Source organism: Amblyomma americanum, chromosome 5 (genome assembly GCF_052857255.1).
Source record: "Amblyomma americanum isolate KBUSLIRL-KWMA chromosome 5, ASM5285725v1, whole genome shotgun sequence".
NCBI lineage: Eukaryota > Metazoa > Arthropoda > Arachnida > Ixodida > Ixodidae > Amblyomma > Amblyomma americanum.
The window spans coordinates 149,447,186-149,464,990 of NC_135501.1; the positions used below are offsets into that span (position 1 = coordinate 149,447,186).

Sequence of the window (17,805 nt, forward strand, 5' to 3'; positions counted from 1 at the left end):
ATAAGAAATGTAAAATTTTAATTTCACGTTCTTTGTCTTGTTTCATACAACCACACTACCACAGTTACACAGCTACCACACTGGGTGTGGCTGACAGCGACGCCGCTGGGGCTGCTCTGTTAGCTGATCGATGCTCTATTACCTTATGAATGCCAACAGCGTCTGGTTCTGTACACGAGATCGTACACGCATATTCGGTCGACATTTTCAATTCCACAGAAAAAACATTTTTACTATAGAAGTGCACTTTTCAAAAACCATTTCTCTTCCCGCAACAAAATCACAACGCTAACTTGGTGGACGTGCTGATTTTCCTAAATTCGTAAAGCCTACACTTTATATCCGTGCAAAATATTTTTTGCACGCCAGGTGTCGATATTTTTCTGTCGGCACTACACGAACAACCTCATGAGGTGATGGGTATGGTTTTTCTCCCAGGATGGACGTCGTGTAAAAAAAAAAGTGAAGACGACGCATTTTGAAAAGCGTACAAAACATGAGCCGTATATCTCCTCAGATTAGAAGCCTAGAAACCGGACGCTTGAGACATTATTATGCGGTTCTTCGGAGTTCTCTGAAGCTCCTCTCACCTCAGTACGAGCGTCTCACCCATACCCCCATGGGACGTCACATACTCGACAGGATTGGAATAAGCTTCGAAACAACCGTCGCCGACAAGGCCCAGCTTCCGTCCAATATTCATGGTAACCTTATTGTTACCCCTCGCCCTAAAAACATGAACCAAGTGTTTCATGTTCCACGCACTAGGACTGGGCTAAATTCCCTCACAAAAAATATGTTGACAGCTCGGACAGTGGTCTATGTCGCCGCCGCCGAATGCCCCGATCGCGATGATTTTTCGCTCGCGGTTGTAAACTACGGTGGACGGCCGTTGGTTGCGTGCTCCATTCTCGTCAGACCGTCTGAAGAAGTCGAGAAGGCGCCCATAACCTTGACAATGGTCTTCACCTCTGCAGAAACCATATTCCGCTACTCTAAATCTGCGAGTCGTAATTTCGCCAAAGGCCGGGTCTCCCCCGTCACCCTATGTCTCATCCGCTCCACCAAGGACCAACTCCGGCCGATCCAATTGGTCTGGGTCCCTTCGCACTCATTCCATCCAGGGAACGAGGCGGCCCACAATCATACCCGAGGATTCGTCGATCTGGATGCAGCGTCGCCCGTTCCGCGGACGGCGAGAGATCGTATAGTACACATTTCATAACGTCACCACGTACTACCGATTAGGTAGACTTCTATATCCCCCCGCATATACTTCTCTGACCAAATCCACTAGGTTGCGTAGAGGCAACTCCAAACGAATACTTACCCTAACCCCGCCAGATATACTTGCATATACCCTGCGGTATACTCCCTTTCCTGTAAACTGTGTGGTCAACATGCCACTCTATCCCGCATACTCAACGATTGCCCTCGGAATTCCCCTCCTCAAGGTTTGCAGCTCTCGAATCCAGACCAGTGGGATGCGGCACTCCTCAGTTCCGTCCTTGACACACAGATCCGGGTAGTACAAGAACCCTAGAAGCCGCCGAGTGCAAGGGGCAAATGGCCACTTCATGTGGCTGTGCCCCACACCATCTGCTACATCTGTTGACGAAAATATAGTTTATCCTCATCCTCCTCTTCGCAATGTCCACACTCATGTTGGAGTGCCTGGTAGCATTGCTTCATGTTTGAGAATGCACCCCACCACCACGAAGACACATGTGTTGCCAAGTTTTACAAAGTATTTAGGAAAAGATCTTAAATTTCAATCTTTGAAATCTTCCATGTCTTTGCACCCTTCAGAAATGATGCTTCAGGACGCGGTCAATCGCAAGCTTAAAAATAGGTTGCATTATTTTTATTTCTACACTTAAAGGTACCCACCGCGGTGGCTCAGTGGTTAGGGCGCTAGGCTACTGATCCGGAGTTCCCGGGTTCGAACCCGACCGCGGCGGCTGCGTTTTTATGGAGGCAAAACGCTAACGCGCCCGTGTGCTGAGCGATGTCAGTGCACGTTAAAGATCCCCAGGTTGTCGAAATTATTCTGGAGCCCTACACTACGACACCTCATTCTTCCTTTCTTCTTTCATTCTCTCCTTTATCCCTTCCTTTACGGCGCGGTTCAGGTGTCCAACGATATATGAGACATATACTGCGCCATTTCCTTCCACCCCCCCCCCCCCCCCAGAAAAAAAACAAAGCCAACCACTTGAAGGTAAGCGAATGCGATCCTATTGGCTGCGTTGCTGTTACCATTAGAACGATGGATTAGAAGGGTCGAGTCCCAACTTGAAACGACCATAACTGGTCCGTGGGCATGAAAAAAAACTTCTTTACTTTAAAGAGACCGTATGCGCTATTCAAATGAATTTCTCACAAATACCCGCCTGTATTTGCAGTTACAGAACATTATATTTAAATGAGTGACGTAGCAAGCATTTTCACCTCACTAAGCACTGAAATTTGAAGGTTATGTGTTTGCAATGTAGAAACACAGAAATAAACTCAAAATATGCTTTACATGAAAGCACCACACCAAAATTGCTTCGTTTTCCTGTGGAGCTTTGCAAAACATGCCAGCCGCCAAGTGTATAGACCTCATACTCCCTCCTCTCAGAAAGGACATCAGTGTGAAACGATGAAATTCGATAGTTTAATGAAACAAAAATTGCGTTTATCGGCAGCACAGGATAACACAGCGCCGCACAGCACTAGCCCCAAGCCCAGAAGTTCAGCGAGAGTCGGCTCTGACCTTCAAATAGTCCGAAGTGTGCGTTCATCAGTCTTTACTGTAACTTCTGTGCTGGCAAATGGCCTAAATTACAGAACATTGTTGCATGTCCATTTGTGAACATGCACTAGTAGGGAGCATTCGAAGTTGTGTGTTACCTCGCAGGGACGTAGTGAACTTATTGCAGGCCGGTAACATGCATCGATTGAAAGGGCGAATTCGTCTTGGTTATCATGCTCTTTCCAGAGTTGTCAAAATCTGTTGCGGTAGAGCTGCGCTGGCTTGTTTATATCAATGTTTCCTGCGGAATTACCGCAGCAATTATCGAAATTACGCGGAATTATCGCTTCCTATTTTAATTACACCATAGAAGAATCTCTTTTTGGGGTTTTGTTTGCTGCCTTGACGTATTGCTCTTGAACTTGTTTTGGTGACGCTGTTTCTGAGTGTCAGTATAGTCTGGATTATTTTCCGGCCCTGGTGTTTCAATTATTTCAAGGTCCTGGTGCTAAGAATAAAAAAAATACTCGTCATTAAAAATTTTCATTCGCAATATTTCACATTTTTAAGCGGCGCTTCATCAAGAAATACTTGATATGTCTACGTTAATACGTTAAGCATTGTGTTTTCCCTAAACCGCCGCTCTGCTTTTGAACATTTGCACTTGCGATGGGCCGGTCCGATTGCACTGCCTCAAATGCCATCTCTGTATACCGCGGCGGCTGCGTTTTTATGGAGGAAAAACGCTAAGGCGCCCGTGTGCTGTGCGATGTCAGTGCACGTTAAAGATCCCCAGGTGGTCGAAATTATTCCGGAGCCCTCCACTACGGCACCTATTCTTCCTTTATTCTTTCGCTCCCTCCTATATCCCTTCCCTTACGGCGCGGTTCAGGTGTCCAACGATATATGAGACAGATACTGCGCCATTTCCTTTCCCCAAAAAACCAATTATTATTATTATTACCACATACAGTGGGAACAGAAACCCATTCGTTCTGTTTCGCTCTCTGAAAACTTCGAAATCAGCTTTCTGGGGGGAATTAATGCGATGTTCGGCAGCTTCTTAGTCACTCCTTTTATCATTTAAGACGCTGACTTGATGGCGGCTGTAGTGTGCCTCGGTGATCATGCAGCGTGGCTGGATGCTGCACAAGGCCCCGATTCAACCAGAGGCATTTTTGCCATGCCCAGTTGCCGCGAACATACACTTTGGGCTGTGCTGGAGTTCATAAATTTATGACCTGTTTTTAAAGTAGCTTTCTGTGCTGTTGCTGACATATGATACGCACATTAGTACACAAGGGTACCGTGCCGTCTAGCCACTCAAGGACTTTCCTGAGTGCGTAAAACGCGTGAGCCGAATCGCGGGTTGTGTGGTCCAGTATGATAGCCATACTCCTGGATCCTTTTGTTGCTTATCGTGACGACACAAATGAATATAGAAACTTGAAATTTCTTCCAGTGTTACGAATCGTTTCTTCAGGGAGGACACCTCCCCCCCGTTATCCTATACAAATTTGAAGCGTAGGACAGTGCTACTCTTTTGCGAAAACTCCTTTTCCGCTACTCGCCCCTGAAGACGTCTTATGTAGTCATGCGTTATCCATCTTGTCAGGCATTCCCGAAGGTGATCCAGAAAATAATTCAAGTTTGATTCCTTTCTTTATTACGTCGCCTTTTCCCCACATTCCACATAACGCGTCTTCATCTGTAATCCGAAGCCCTATGCACCGTAAGAGCTTGAACGATTGGACGTGCTTCGCACTCGCCATTGAAGCATTTGTGAAGACGAGGGCTGCAGACGGACAAGTAGTGAAGGTTTTAGATCCTTTTCTTATGCCTGATAACTTTTTCTAGGGAGCACACGGCCAGCTTCATATTTGCGAAATGAACGCACACACGTAAGGGGATGGAAATTACCCAATTTTGCCCCAAAGCCTGCAAGATTTTTTCGCCCAAGGGGCGTGTCGGGTTTTTCTGCTTTAAACATGATGTGTGCATTGCGTATAGATCGCGTCATTCTATGAACTCTTTCTGTTAACAACATAAATCACTTATTTTTTGCTTATGCTTTGTCGAGAACAGTTCAGATTTGTCTTTTTTGAAAGCAATCACGCCTTTTTGATCCTTGCGCTATGTGCATTTTTCATTCATTGTATTATACTTAATGTAATCAGTCACCCGGTGAAAGTGCACTATAAAGTGTGAGTATGGTTTCTGTTGCTATTGCTTGTACGAGAGTCGAGGGCTCCTCAAGCTCCTTGCATGCAGCTTTTACTTCAGCTTCCTTCATCCATGAGGATGGGAAATAAATGAATAATGAAATAATCTCTTGTGTGATTGTTTAGTGGTGCCTGCAGGTGGTCTTGGCTGTGTCGCATTCTTGAGTACGAGTCCGGCAGTGACCATACACAAAGCTCTTCTTAATAATTTTAAACGTTCTAATCAGATAATGTGATGCTAAAGGCGTTATACCTTGAATACGTTTCGTCGGCATTGATTTTGCAAGAAAAGTTAATAAGCGACAGAGCTCGGTATTGCAATGAGAAGTGTCAAATATACGCTTCATATTAACTGCCTGTTCTGAGCAAGCACAAAAATTATCCGCCGTGGTTCTAGCCATGACTCCCGCTCCAGTACGCTGCAGTCAGATTTCACCGGGATCTTATTGTTTGAAACAAGTTAGGTTTCTCAATGGTTTTCCCTGGAGTAGGAATTTCGACTGCTCTTTTTCGGCGCTTATGGTAATCTCAAAGGTGGCACTTCCGAAGCTTTAGCATAAGTTTTGACCTCGTCAAAAAAAGGCTTCATCAGGAACAAAAGATTACTGTGGTTCTAATGAGTGCGGAGATTTCGTGGTCAGCTTAATCAAACGACTAAAAAAGCCTCCACACGCTAAGTCGTTTCTACAGACGGAAAGCACTCTTCAGGCAGGCACCTTTTCAGAAAAACACTATTCAGATCGTGGATGCTGTCAAAGCTCCTCTGGTTTAAATTTCTTTTTCATGTGCCTCCTGAAAAATCTGCGCAGCACACCCGTTTTAGACTATATTTCTGAGTCAATAAAGCAAACACAAAGAAGAGAACAAGGTGGTAACCGGGGCTAGTCGGTATTCCATAGCTGCAGTACAAATGCGCTGAGTTTTACAATAACAACACGCGACACGACTGGACGCAAAAGGAAGAGACTCTGATGAACCGTAGCCGGCTTTGCTCAATGGCAACTAATTGCGACCAGGGGCTCGCATCGAAGCAGCGCTGAAGTCCCGTCGAGCTATGAGAGGAAAACTGGGAAAGTTTAAAATTTTGAGTCACTCCGCGCTTCTCGACATGCTATATGTTCGCTCAAGGACGAAGTTCAAGGCTTCGCCCGTAGTTTTGTAGAGGCCATATCCGCTGCTCAATTAGAACTCAGAATCTCAGATTACCATCTGTGTGGGTTGGAGCTGGGGGCGTACCCTCAAAGAAGGTCATCGTTGTAGTGATAGGCGCAGAAGAGCGAGCGCGGCAGTTTTCGCGACTGAGTACAAGCCCCGGTGATGATAATTAAAGAATAATGCAACTTTTGGGATGCAAATTTATTCAGAACCTCTCATCGCAACATTAATTTGCAGTGATTTTCTGTTCACTGACCACTTTGTCATTTTATGTTCGGACCCGAACCTTCTAACCCGCTGCTCTAGTGGTAGCAGCGATTCTGCTGAAAAGTCACATTCTACAAAAATAATGCAACATATTAATGGGAAAGCATTTATTGTCCCATTCACGAAAAAGCCGGCGTCCGTGGCCGTCCATGGGCAGAAAATCTTCCGCTACGTCGCCATGATAAGAACACGTTCATGATCAAGAACTGCTAGAAATAAGCACCAATGACAGACAGGACGACCCAGTGCTTGTATGCTTCGTCCTATCTGCCATTCGTGTTTCCTTCGAGCAGTTCTTCATGACGTATACAAATTTCCGCAACTTTCGGCTTTGCCAAGACATAAGGAGAGGATTGCACGGTAATAATTCCATTCGATGCTTCGCCGGAGTGACAACAACACTACTCGTTGTTGGCGTTTATTTTCTTTTTAGTGTCCCATAAGGTCTGCGTTTAATTTTACGATGACATTCTGTACAACTCTATCCTCTTGTAAGTAAGCGCTGTGTCGCGTCTATTCCTCTCTCGTTCTTGTAGTCTTATGCTGTTTCGCCTTGGTCTCGCTTGTAAGCGTTCGTTTGCTTTGTCAATAAAAAATTACGGCCGACGTCACCACATCGTACATTTTTTAACAAAAGGTGTTTACGATACATGCCTTTTTTCTTGCGCTCTTTCATATTTAACAAGCAGTCGCTGCTTCCTGACATTATCAACTTTGTGTTTTTGTTGGCTCACTGAAAGTTTTCCAGTGATTGGCAGCTTAAACTAGTCCTCAATTTCTCATTTTTAATGATGCGATTTCTAGCTGTAATCTTATAAATAGCATTTCCAGCTACTTTAAATATTTAGTAAGAATTAGGTGCTTCTGAAATTGAGCAAGCTGCTGTCGGATGATGTAGTATGTGGAACCTCTGAGAGAGCGGTCGACCACTGAACCATTTATGAATGTGTAAAAGGAAAGCACTTACAAGTCCAGCACAACCGTCAAATGGTGGTCTCAACGTTGGGTCGCAGCCATTCACGCTGAATACAAGAAAAAATGCAAGTTATTAGCGTCTGTTTTCTCGTCGTTGCAAATTTTCAGCCTGCGCAGAAGACATGCACGAAGCTTAGCACGAAGCTTATAAGACCTTAGCTGCGTTGTTGCCACAAGTTTAGAAGCATTTTCTGCCCCTTAAGAATAATTGAATGAACACATACCTCTTCGTCTCTTATTGAGGACGGCGAAGTATAATTCTGTTGCTCTGAGCGAACTCAAGAGTGAGTTTTTCGTGGTGGCTGCCTTATAAACAAAGCAGGCCGTGTTTGTCGTCCAAGCTAAATAGTTTAAATTCGTCCTAGTAGTCAAGAGTAATTATATCAGATTGATTGCACAATTTTTTAAATATAACAAAAAGGGTTTTGCTATCTTCTGCGGGATATGCTGGTGATGAATGTATTTTCGTGAACCCCACTGTAACATTACTTTTTCAGGGGTCAGAAAAGGACGACGTCTTTTACGGCTCAGTCCAATTAAGAAGGTGTATTTACCTTCAATGCAATCGAGTGACCGGTGCAGCGTTTGTAAATCAGTGTCCCAAATATCCAAAGCTTCGACCAATACCTAGGTAACGCGGCTTAATTTGCGAGGGGCACGACGTTTCAAGAACAGGTTACAGTACGTTCAGTGCATAAAACCACTTCTGACCATATTGTCCTTTAAGGTTTCCTCACCAGAGGAGCCATAATACTGATTAAATTGGCACTTACGACGGCATTTTATCAATAGTTGTTGCACCTCACCTCTGAAATTTTTTTAGCTGCTGCTGTCTGATGACTTATCAGCAATATTTGTCTCATTTTCTCCTTTAGTTCTTTTTTAGACAAAGATTATCGTTAAAACTGTTCAACAAGCATTAATTTTATCGCTACAGAGCGAATGGGTAGGGGGCTGAGTAATGGGTGTCGACAATAAGTAACAAATTTTATTTCCTCAATTCAAACAAATTACTGTGTTTCTGTGAGACATTTCGATTCTGGTGGGAGCAGACTACCTTTTCCGACCACTGTTGTACCTACACAGATTACTCTTTCACATAGGGTACACAGGTAGTGCTTTTTTACTGTTGCTAGCATGTGAGAACACTAGCGGAATTGTTTTCCGAGGTGCCCACAGATACACAAAATCTCCAAACAACCATACGGCAATTCTCCAGAAAGCAATTCCTCCCAGTGGCAGAAAGCGTGTTACGCAGATGCTTCAGAACCAGATAAAATGTAGAGAAAGACATTTCAGCACTCGAATAGAAGCTATCACATTCTGAGACCGCAGTCTACCTACCTTGGCACTAGGCAGTGGATGCACAGAATGAATATGATGGCGTAGACTGCACGCTGCATTCTAAATCTTCGGATGGCTTCGTTATTTCGAATGCTGAAACGAGAACAAAATAATGTGCAATGCATGCTTTAGTTAAAGCTAGTAACCAGGATACAGAGACAATCAATGTTTTCAGTCCCGGGCTACAATGTTTTTAAAAAATTCTCCCTAGTTACAATGCCAGTTGTTCCCTGGGTGGACATACATGAAGCTACGCAGCGGAAGGCGCTGCCACGTACATACTCTCTAATGCAGGGCCTAACCGGCGCGGACGGAGGTGGGTGAAGTTGCACTGAAGCATCGTTCGCGCCAGATCTGCGGCGCTCATGTCTTCGAGCAACTCACACCAGACTCAGTGCTTACTGCGTCCTTGGAACGGCTCCGCTTTCTACTTCACTACCGCTCGGAAGCATCTGGATCTCAAGCCTCGCGCTTTGTGTGACCTTTGTCGTGAGTGGATGGGACTCGCAGTCGTAGGATGCCACAAAACGCTTCGCAACGTCTGCCGGACGCTGAATATTTCAGAAAGGCGGTAGCCCAAAACATCCCTCAGTTTACTCACAGGAACTCACTCTAGGACCGGCTCACATAAATGCCTTGCTGGAAAATATGCGGAAGCCTGCGCTTTGAATATTTGCCCACAAAATGAAATGCAAACAGCTACGATAACAGCATAAGGACTAATTCTAGCAAATCGCTGGCGGAAAGTTTTAGTCAGAAACATTTATTTTATGGACAGTTAGAGCCTCCTGATAATTTGCGCTATGGCAGCCTCGCATAGGATGCGCCACATGCGCACAGTCTTTAATTATGCCGCTAGCGCGTCCGAATTCACTTCCTAAGGTGTGTGTGCAGGTCGGAAGGTGCTGCCGACTGCTAATTTTCAGAACTAGGCATTCTCACACGAGGTCTGTTCATGCCTAGGGATGCTTCTTAAGCGCCATCGCTGCGGTGTTGCATTAATGTGAAGCTTGCAAATAATTTTAAGCTCTGCTGCAAGTTTTCCTTTATTGGCAACCAGGAAGGGCCCTGATCCTACAAATTTTATTGGTTTGTTGACCGTTTTGAACTTTTTTTTCCTCTTCCTGATCATACTTTTTTTTCGCCTTTTTTATTTCTGTGCTCCGAGCAATTTTTATTTCTGTTTGTTTTTCTTTGTTTTATTTTTCTTTCTGTTAATTAAGACTGAGTGGTGTATATTATTTTATTATGCACTAGACTGTTTCACTAGCCACACGCCCATCGGACCAATTATATTTTTTATGCACTGCCTTGTACGTTTAAAAACAAGGAATGCTTTGACTTTCATGTTGAACAATGTATTGAAACTTGAAGTATCTGCCTGATAAGACTCAGTGATGGCCTTGTAGTGGGAGCTGCTGCAGGGAGCGTATGCGGATGCAGACGTCCGTTTGGTTGCAAAACTAACACTGGTGAGCTACCATGACCACAACAGACCTTTCTAGGATCGAATAAGCATTGAATATCATCTGGGCGAAAAAGCTAAAACCTTGTCTTTCTTAGTGAAGAGCGCGTTTTGATAGTAAGGTGCGACACAGATCTATGACTTAAACGCAGCCACCTAACTTCAGGCAGACTTCCGTCTGGCGATGGGGAGGCATAGCGGTTCAGGAAAACATACTCATCAAAGATTAAAACGGAAGTTTCCTAAACATTGCCGTTTCAGCACCCTTTCGGGGCTCTTGTGCACAATGACAATGAATGAGATGAGCCTGTATTCTATAAGTGTGCGTGATTGCATAATGAGTGGATGTCGACATTAGAGAAAATAACTTTGGTAAATTTGACAACATTGTTAGCCATCTGTTTATGAAAATACTCTGAACGCGAGCTGATAGATTTTGGTGACCAAGATGTTGGCATTAACCCAATCAGTGTTGTGTTCTTTCCTTTCAGAATGTCCGGTATGGTCACTAGCGGACGTGCGGCCTCTCTGCTATTGTTCTTGAGCTCGTTTATTCTTCTTTTGCAGTAGTTTGACACAGCAATGTATAACGCACCGCAGTCTTTGCTAAATACGTATTATACTACTCAACGAAAATTGGGCTTTAAAAATGGTATACCCCATGACAGAACTGTTGTTTTACGTTGAAGAATGGCATATGTGCAATACACGCGTCGTATATTGGCAGAATTTGCGCCAGAGCCTCATATGCGCTTTGCGTGTAAGGCACACTCGCGCGCTTATGTTGTTTGACGTACCGGTGTTGTGCACGTCACAAAGTGACCAGTAAAAACGATTAGCAGAAGCGGCAGACGACCTCAAAATCAGGAACCAACATTGGGGCGCCACGGTGGGGGAACATGCTGATAGCCACAGTGCAAGGGAGTCCCAAAGTTTGACGTAAGGGAGGTCGGAAGGAAGCAACTTTTGTCCAGCACGTCTCTTTCTATGCGCCTGAGCGCCACCGTACTGTCTAAGGCGTTTGCCGGCCGCGCATCACTCTGGGTGTGGCATTTCTTATTAGCGCTGTCGTCCTCAGCCGCGACAACTTGCTTCAGTACTGTTTGTTTTTTAGTGGTTTATCGTTAGCAAGGCTTTTATTTGGAAAAAAAATTCTTTGCTGGTGCTTACTATGCTGAACTAACCTCAAACTGAAGAGAGGGAACTGCCTGACTGTTCCGTTATTGGAATGTTCTTGAAACGCAGTGTAGCTTGTTGTCATGAGGCCGCTTCAGTGCTCGGTTACTTGTGCTAACATTTTTTTTTTACTCGCCACTGTACAGAGCGGTATTTTTGGTCTTTGAGCAGCTGTCATGGGTACCAATAGCTTCCTAGGTCAGTATGCGCTTCACAGATCAAAAGAGCACACACCGGAGCAGCAACATAAACGGACTACTCGACAGAAAATCAACGACGCGGCCGCCGCGGTCGGGATCGTACCCGGGAACTCCGGCTCAGTAGCCGTACGCGCTATAATCACAGAGGCACCGCGGCGGGTAGAACTTCTTGTATTCAGCGTTTGTGGAATTAGCGTTCGGAGGTGTCTCTTTGTTTGATTTTTCAGCGCGCAACTGCTTCTAGGTCTAAAGCTCACGATCACACGCTAAAGCTTTCAGCTTCACAGCACGTGAGCAGTAATAAGTGGCCTCTGAAGTTTTGGAAAAGGTGTGCTAGCATGAACTTATTATAAAATTACCGAAAACTATCAGGTACCGTCTAGTGTGAAGATTACAATATGCTGATGCCTATTTAAATAACGCCTAAATTACGTCCTCTTCACCTGGGGCTAGACTACACTACAAAACTTGTGAAAACTACATGTAATATAAACAGTTCGTTACTCGTAGATCAAGTTAATCACAGTTACACCATAGCAGTCAGTGTTGTTTTAACTACAAAATAATCCCAATGAAAAAGATGTCAGACTTATTGCTTTGCCACACCTAACCTGTGCGCGCGCACGGTGTCTACGACTGTGGACGTGATTTTTTATACCTCTTTTAAGAGCGTCTAAAGCGGTTTTCGAGAAGCCAATAATACCAGCAACATTTTAAATGCCTTATCAAAATAATGCTAGGCAAATTCGTGCCTAGAAATTAGTAATATTTTACTAACACAAGAAATTATGATGAATGCCGCGAAACTCTATGGTGCGCCTAGGGAGTGCTGTCTAGTGCTGTAAAGTTTTTCTTCTCTCGCGCACAGCAAAGCTACACTAAGGAACTTTCACTCTGATTTATTGTTGCGGAAATTTCTTCTAATGATGGTGAAAATACTTAGCAAGGCATGTCTTCTCTTCAAGAAAAGGGCTGAAATTCTTTGAGCGTGGAAGTGTGTGCCGTGAGTGAAATACTTAATTTTTTGCGACTTTTATAATATTTTTGTGAAATGGGAGATTGGACGTAGATACAAAATTTTCAGATTCTCTTACAGTGCCGCAAATCTTTATACTGTGTGCTTGTTCATTGTTCAAAGCTGCCGGCACTCAGTTTTATCACTTTCTTGTGATGCATATCTTGACAAGATTTAGCTCGATTGATCGCATCTATGCGGAGCCCATGCTACATTGTTATAGAATGATGCGGTAACTTCCACGGCTCATCTTGAAAGTTTGCAATCAGCTATGGTGCTCCTAGGGAGTGCTACACTAAAGAACTCTCACTCTGATTTATTGTTGCATAAGGTCCTTCTGATGATGATTAAAATGCTTAGCAACGCATGTCTTTTTTAAGAAAAGAACTAAAATTCGTTGAGCATAGAAAAGTGTGCCGCGAGTGAATTTCTAAAGTTTTTGGGCCCTTCATAATATTTTTGCGAAATAGGGGTTTGGAACTAGATACAAAAATCTAAGATACTTCTCGACAGTAGAACTTGAAGAGCGTGTCTTTAAGCTGTGAAGCCGTGAAGTTGAAGCCGTGATCAGATTCATCTCGATTTACCGCATCCAGGCGGAGCCGATTCTAGGTTGTTCCAGAATTTTGCGGTAACTTCTTAATTGAGCATGGCTGAGAGCGGCGGGCATTATATTCGACGACCGTTGAGCATGCTTGTTGATGAGCCACCGCCGAGTCATTCAGTTCTTGCTGGGCGCAAGCCAGCCGAAATGAAGAGTTTCGCCTAAAGCGATTTTCGGTGTCTTCTTGCTCTCCGGACTGCACTAACCACTACGTGACATCTGGTGAATGTGCTGACCTGCAATTCTGCTGTGCCCCCTATGATAAACCCTGGTGCGCAGTGAACGCCCGTCGTTGTTCACCAGCCCCGTGAGCCCCGGACTTTCTAAGGCAACCACACGAAGAAGTAAAAGACTGCCTGGACGTGTACGACCGTGTAGCCGGGCGGAACTCCTTTGACGAGAGTGCCAAGCTTCGTAACGTTTACTTTGCATTCGACTGTCCTGCCAGAACGTGGTTTGAAAACCACGAATCTTCCCTCACAACCTGGCGGACCTTCAAAAAGCACCTACTGGGAACGTTCAATAGCGTAGTACGCAGAGAGTGGAGGCTCTGATGCAGTCTCAAATTCAACACCCCAACGAGACCGTGGCTGCGTATGAAGAAGAAATCAAGCTTCTTTTCAGCGCGCCAACGCTGACATAACTGGAGAAAAGAAGCTCACCTTTGTGATGCGTGGCGTAAAGGAGTAACTGTTTGCCAGCCTGCTCTGAAATCCTCCGAAATCCGTCACCGAGTTCGAGATCAAAGCTTTTACCACCGAAAAGATCCTTGATGCCCGGACCCGCCAGTAAGACCAACCATTTCAAGCGCTGAAGGCGAGCCCCACAGGATTATACCTCTGCAAGTGGAAATAACCTGCGTGATGTAATGCGCGAAATTCTTTGAGAACTTCGCCCACTGTTGCCATCCTCAACACAGCAGACGCAGTTGACTCTGTTGACGTCACTCACGGACATCACCCATGAAAAAGTAAACATGCGCCTGGCCTCCCGCCATCGCCGACACCAACAGAAGCTGAAGCCATGACCAATGCTGCCGCACTATACATTCCTGCGCCCCGACGAGACCCCCCAAGCCCTCTTCGGCGGAAACCAGCTCTACAACAACGATGGCCCCTACCACCCTCACGCCTACCTTACGAGCGACGTAATGGTTATAGGAAATGCGACGAGTGGAGAACTGCCGATAACAGCCCACTGCGATTGCCTTGTGGCCATACCAGGGAAATACTTCGCCACAGCCCGCATAGACACATCGGCCTGCGGCGTTTGGCCATCGATGCCCCACGACCGCTCCCCGACCAGCGACCATGCAAAATCGACGACTACCTGCACAGAGAGGAGTACTTGTCGTCAAGGCTTCTGTCCCGTTTGCCATCGCCGTCCACCGCATATTTTTCATCAGCGGGCCAAGCTACGCCGCGGTTGTCCGAGGAGGGTGCTCTAGTCCCACAGGAAAAACTAACCAAAGCAACCTCTGCTTGCGGAGGAAACAAACAAGATACTCTAGTGAACACGCCGTATGTAGACGCCGCAGCTGCTACGCTGATGCCGCTCAGAAAGAGCAGCTCAACCCTCACTCTATTCGACTTCGCAATGATGCCGCCATAATGAAAAGCCCTGACGACACACTCTACCCATGGTTCATATGCCCGACGAAGCCATGGATCGACGCCGACCACGACGTGTAACGCAACAGCCAGAACATCTGACTTTGAAGTGGCTGTCGACGGCTGCAAAGTTACCTCTCTAGTCGAAACAGAAGCCCATTATTCGGTAATGAACGGAACATTTGCTGCGATGCTAAGGAAGCTCAGGACCGCTTAGGACGGCCCAAAAATCCGCACCGCAAGAGGCTACGTCATTACGCCATCGAAATGATGCACAGCCTGAGTGACCGTCAAAGGACGTAGTTATGCTGGGAACTTCGTAGTGCTACTGCAATCTACTACGAAGTGATCTTCGGTAGAAATTTCCTGAATCAAAATCAAAATCAGGCGATCATCGACCTGCGACGGACGAGGCCGCCCCTTTGATCACAACCATGGAGCAGCGTGTTTGCCCGAGTGTCTTGGACAAAGAAGTGCGCATCCCGCCTCAATAAAGTGTCGTTGTCACCGCAGGCGCCACGAAAGCCATTAACACTGAAGCCATCACCAAGGTCACCACGCAACGTGCTGGCTTGCAAGTTCGAAGGATCTCTCTGGCCGCCTCGCTGGATGGAGTCTGTGCCTCTAGGAGTTTGAATCACCGTCGTTTGCAAGTCCAGACGCAAGAACTCTGACGCGGACTGCCTGTCACGAGCATCTGTAAATGTACCGCCGCCGGACGACGATGAGGACGCCTTCCTGGACCCATCAGCTCCAGCTCATTTACCCAGTAGCATCAATCGGACCCCGACCTAAAACGGCTGATCGAGTACTTGAACGGCCAGGTTTGTTCACACCCCGCCTCGTTCAAGTGAGGATTGTCTTCGTTCCGCGAACATAATGATGTCCTGAAGAAGAACTTCGCAGCGATCCAAACAGCATACCTCCTTGTTGTACCTGTAGGTCTCCGCAAGACCTTCTACAGGCTTCGCTCGGCAATGCGACCGCTGAACATCTCGTGTTTTCTCAACCCTCCACCGCATCCAAGACAAGTATCAATGGCCTCGATTGTCTGCCCTTGTAGCATATCATGTGAAAACCTGCCGAAATTGTCAACGATGAAAGACCCTTCCAACCCGACCAGCATTATTTCTGAACCCTAATGAATCCCCTTAGGGCCCTTCCAGCAGATCAACATGGACTTGCTTGGTTCTTTCTCAAAGTCAACGTCTAGAAATAAGTGGATCAGTATAGCAACCGACTACCTGTCCCGCTACGTAGGCTAAGGCAAAAGCCCTACCGTACGGAACAGCAGCGCAAGCCACCAATTTTTTCGTGGATTGCATTCTTCTGTGACACTGCTCCCCTGATGTGCTCATCGCGGACACAGGAACCACGTTCGCGGCGGAACTGACGCAAGCCATCCTTCGCTACAGGCAAACTAGCCATCGGAGGGCAACTACATACGATCCACATACAAACGGACTGACGGAGCGCGTGATCAAGATCATCGCCGACATACTCGCCATATATGTCGATACCGAGCGCAAGACCGGGGACGTTATCCTGCCTTACATCGTCTTCGTCTACAGTGCCGCAGGGCAGGAGACCGCTAAGATGACGCCTTTTACCGACGTCCATAGCAGGGAGGTCACGACCAGGCTAGACGCCATGCTGTCCAACGGTACCGAATAAAATAAGGTCGACGTCGCCGCCTTATATCAGCGCGAAGAACTAGTCCGAAGACTTGCCCGATTACGAATCAAAGACCAGCGTCGTACCGACGCCAGACGCTACAACCTACTAAGACACAACGTGAAATACAAGCCAAGAAACCAAGTATGGGTTTAGATACCCATTGGCCACCGCGGATTGAGTGAAAAGCTTTTGCCCCGCTAGTTCGGCCCGTAAAGGGTTCTTCGTCGGCTAGATGAGCTGGACTATGAAAGCATCTATGACGAAATGATTGCATCCCAACTACGCCGCGTAAGACCCGAAGTTGTCCATGTCTTCCGTCTAAAGAACTATTATGCGCGCTAAAATTAAGGGCTTTGTGTTTCCACACTCTATGTTTATTTTGCACAATCAGTTTTGTTCTCAGTCGCCATATGTTTTAAAGCATCGGTTAAATGCTTCTTTTAGAGGGGAGTAATGCTCCGAATCTCTGTACCCTTTGTTCATTCTTCAAAACTGCCGGCACGTGGCTTTATCGCTTTCTTTCGTGATGCAAGACGCAACCAGATTTATCACGACTGTTGTCATCCAGGCGGACTTGATTGTGCGTTGTTCTTGAATGTTGTGGTAACTTTGCACGCCGTGTCTCGATAATTCTCTGTGAGCTTTAAGTTGAGCACGGCCGAGATCAGCATGCATTTTGTTGGAAGACCACCGAGAATGCTTGTAGCTACGCGGCCGCCGAGTTATTCAGTTCTTTGCGGGCGCAAGTCAGCCCAAATAAAACGTTTTGCTTAGAACCTTTTTTTGCTGACCTCCTGCTCTGTTGTTGGGCGGCAGCCATGACTACGTTTCAGTAGTAAAGATTGCCTGCCAAATAATTTCTCTAAAGTAAAGTTTTGCCTTTAGAGTCATCATTGGAAAAGCTACTCATAAACTTTGTTAAAAATGCAGATTCTTCCTAAATCTACCGTGTTTGGTCGAAAAAATTCGTTATTTGAAAACAGTGTGTACATCCTAAACCTTTGGCTCTCATGTGGGTTTTATTTGTTTTCCCATTTTTCTGTACGTTAGTGTAGAGTACTTTTATGACTTAATTCATAATTTAAACGAATCATTTGTAGTTACATACAATGATCTAAATGATGTTGATTTGGGTTCATGTATTGTCAGCACCAGTCTCCTATTGCCCAAGTTTGTCTTATTGTTTCAAACTACCATATGGCAGCTCTCATTCAAAGCCCTCGCCATCATATAAATATTGATCGCAAAAAAGTAAATAATGATATTTTTCCATTCCATCCTTCTTCTGGGTAACCAAGGCCAAAGGCTTCTACCTATTCTCTTTCGGTGGTTCGCGGCTGCCGGTATGAAGCACTGCG

The 17,805-nt window shown here is 45.7% G+C and overlaps 1 protein-coding gene across 1 annotated transcript in view; it reads left to right on the forward strand.

Moving 5' to 3' along the window:
• The window catches only part of LOC144134255 (uncharacterized), an 83,836-nt gene extending 67,392 nt beyond the window's left edge, over nucleotides 1-16,444 (forward strand). Inside the window, exon 3 of the mRNA XM_077667211.1 lies at nucleotides 16,140-16,444. Within this exon, the coding sequence (XP_077523337.1) occupies nucleotides 16,140-16,444 (305 nt within the window). The remainder of the gene's footprint in view (nucleotides 1-16,139) is intronic.
• Nucleotides 16,445-17,805: the final 1,361 nt, after the last annotated feature.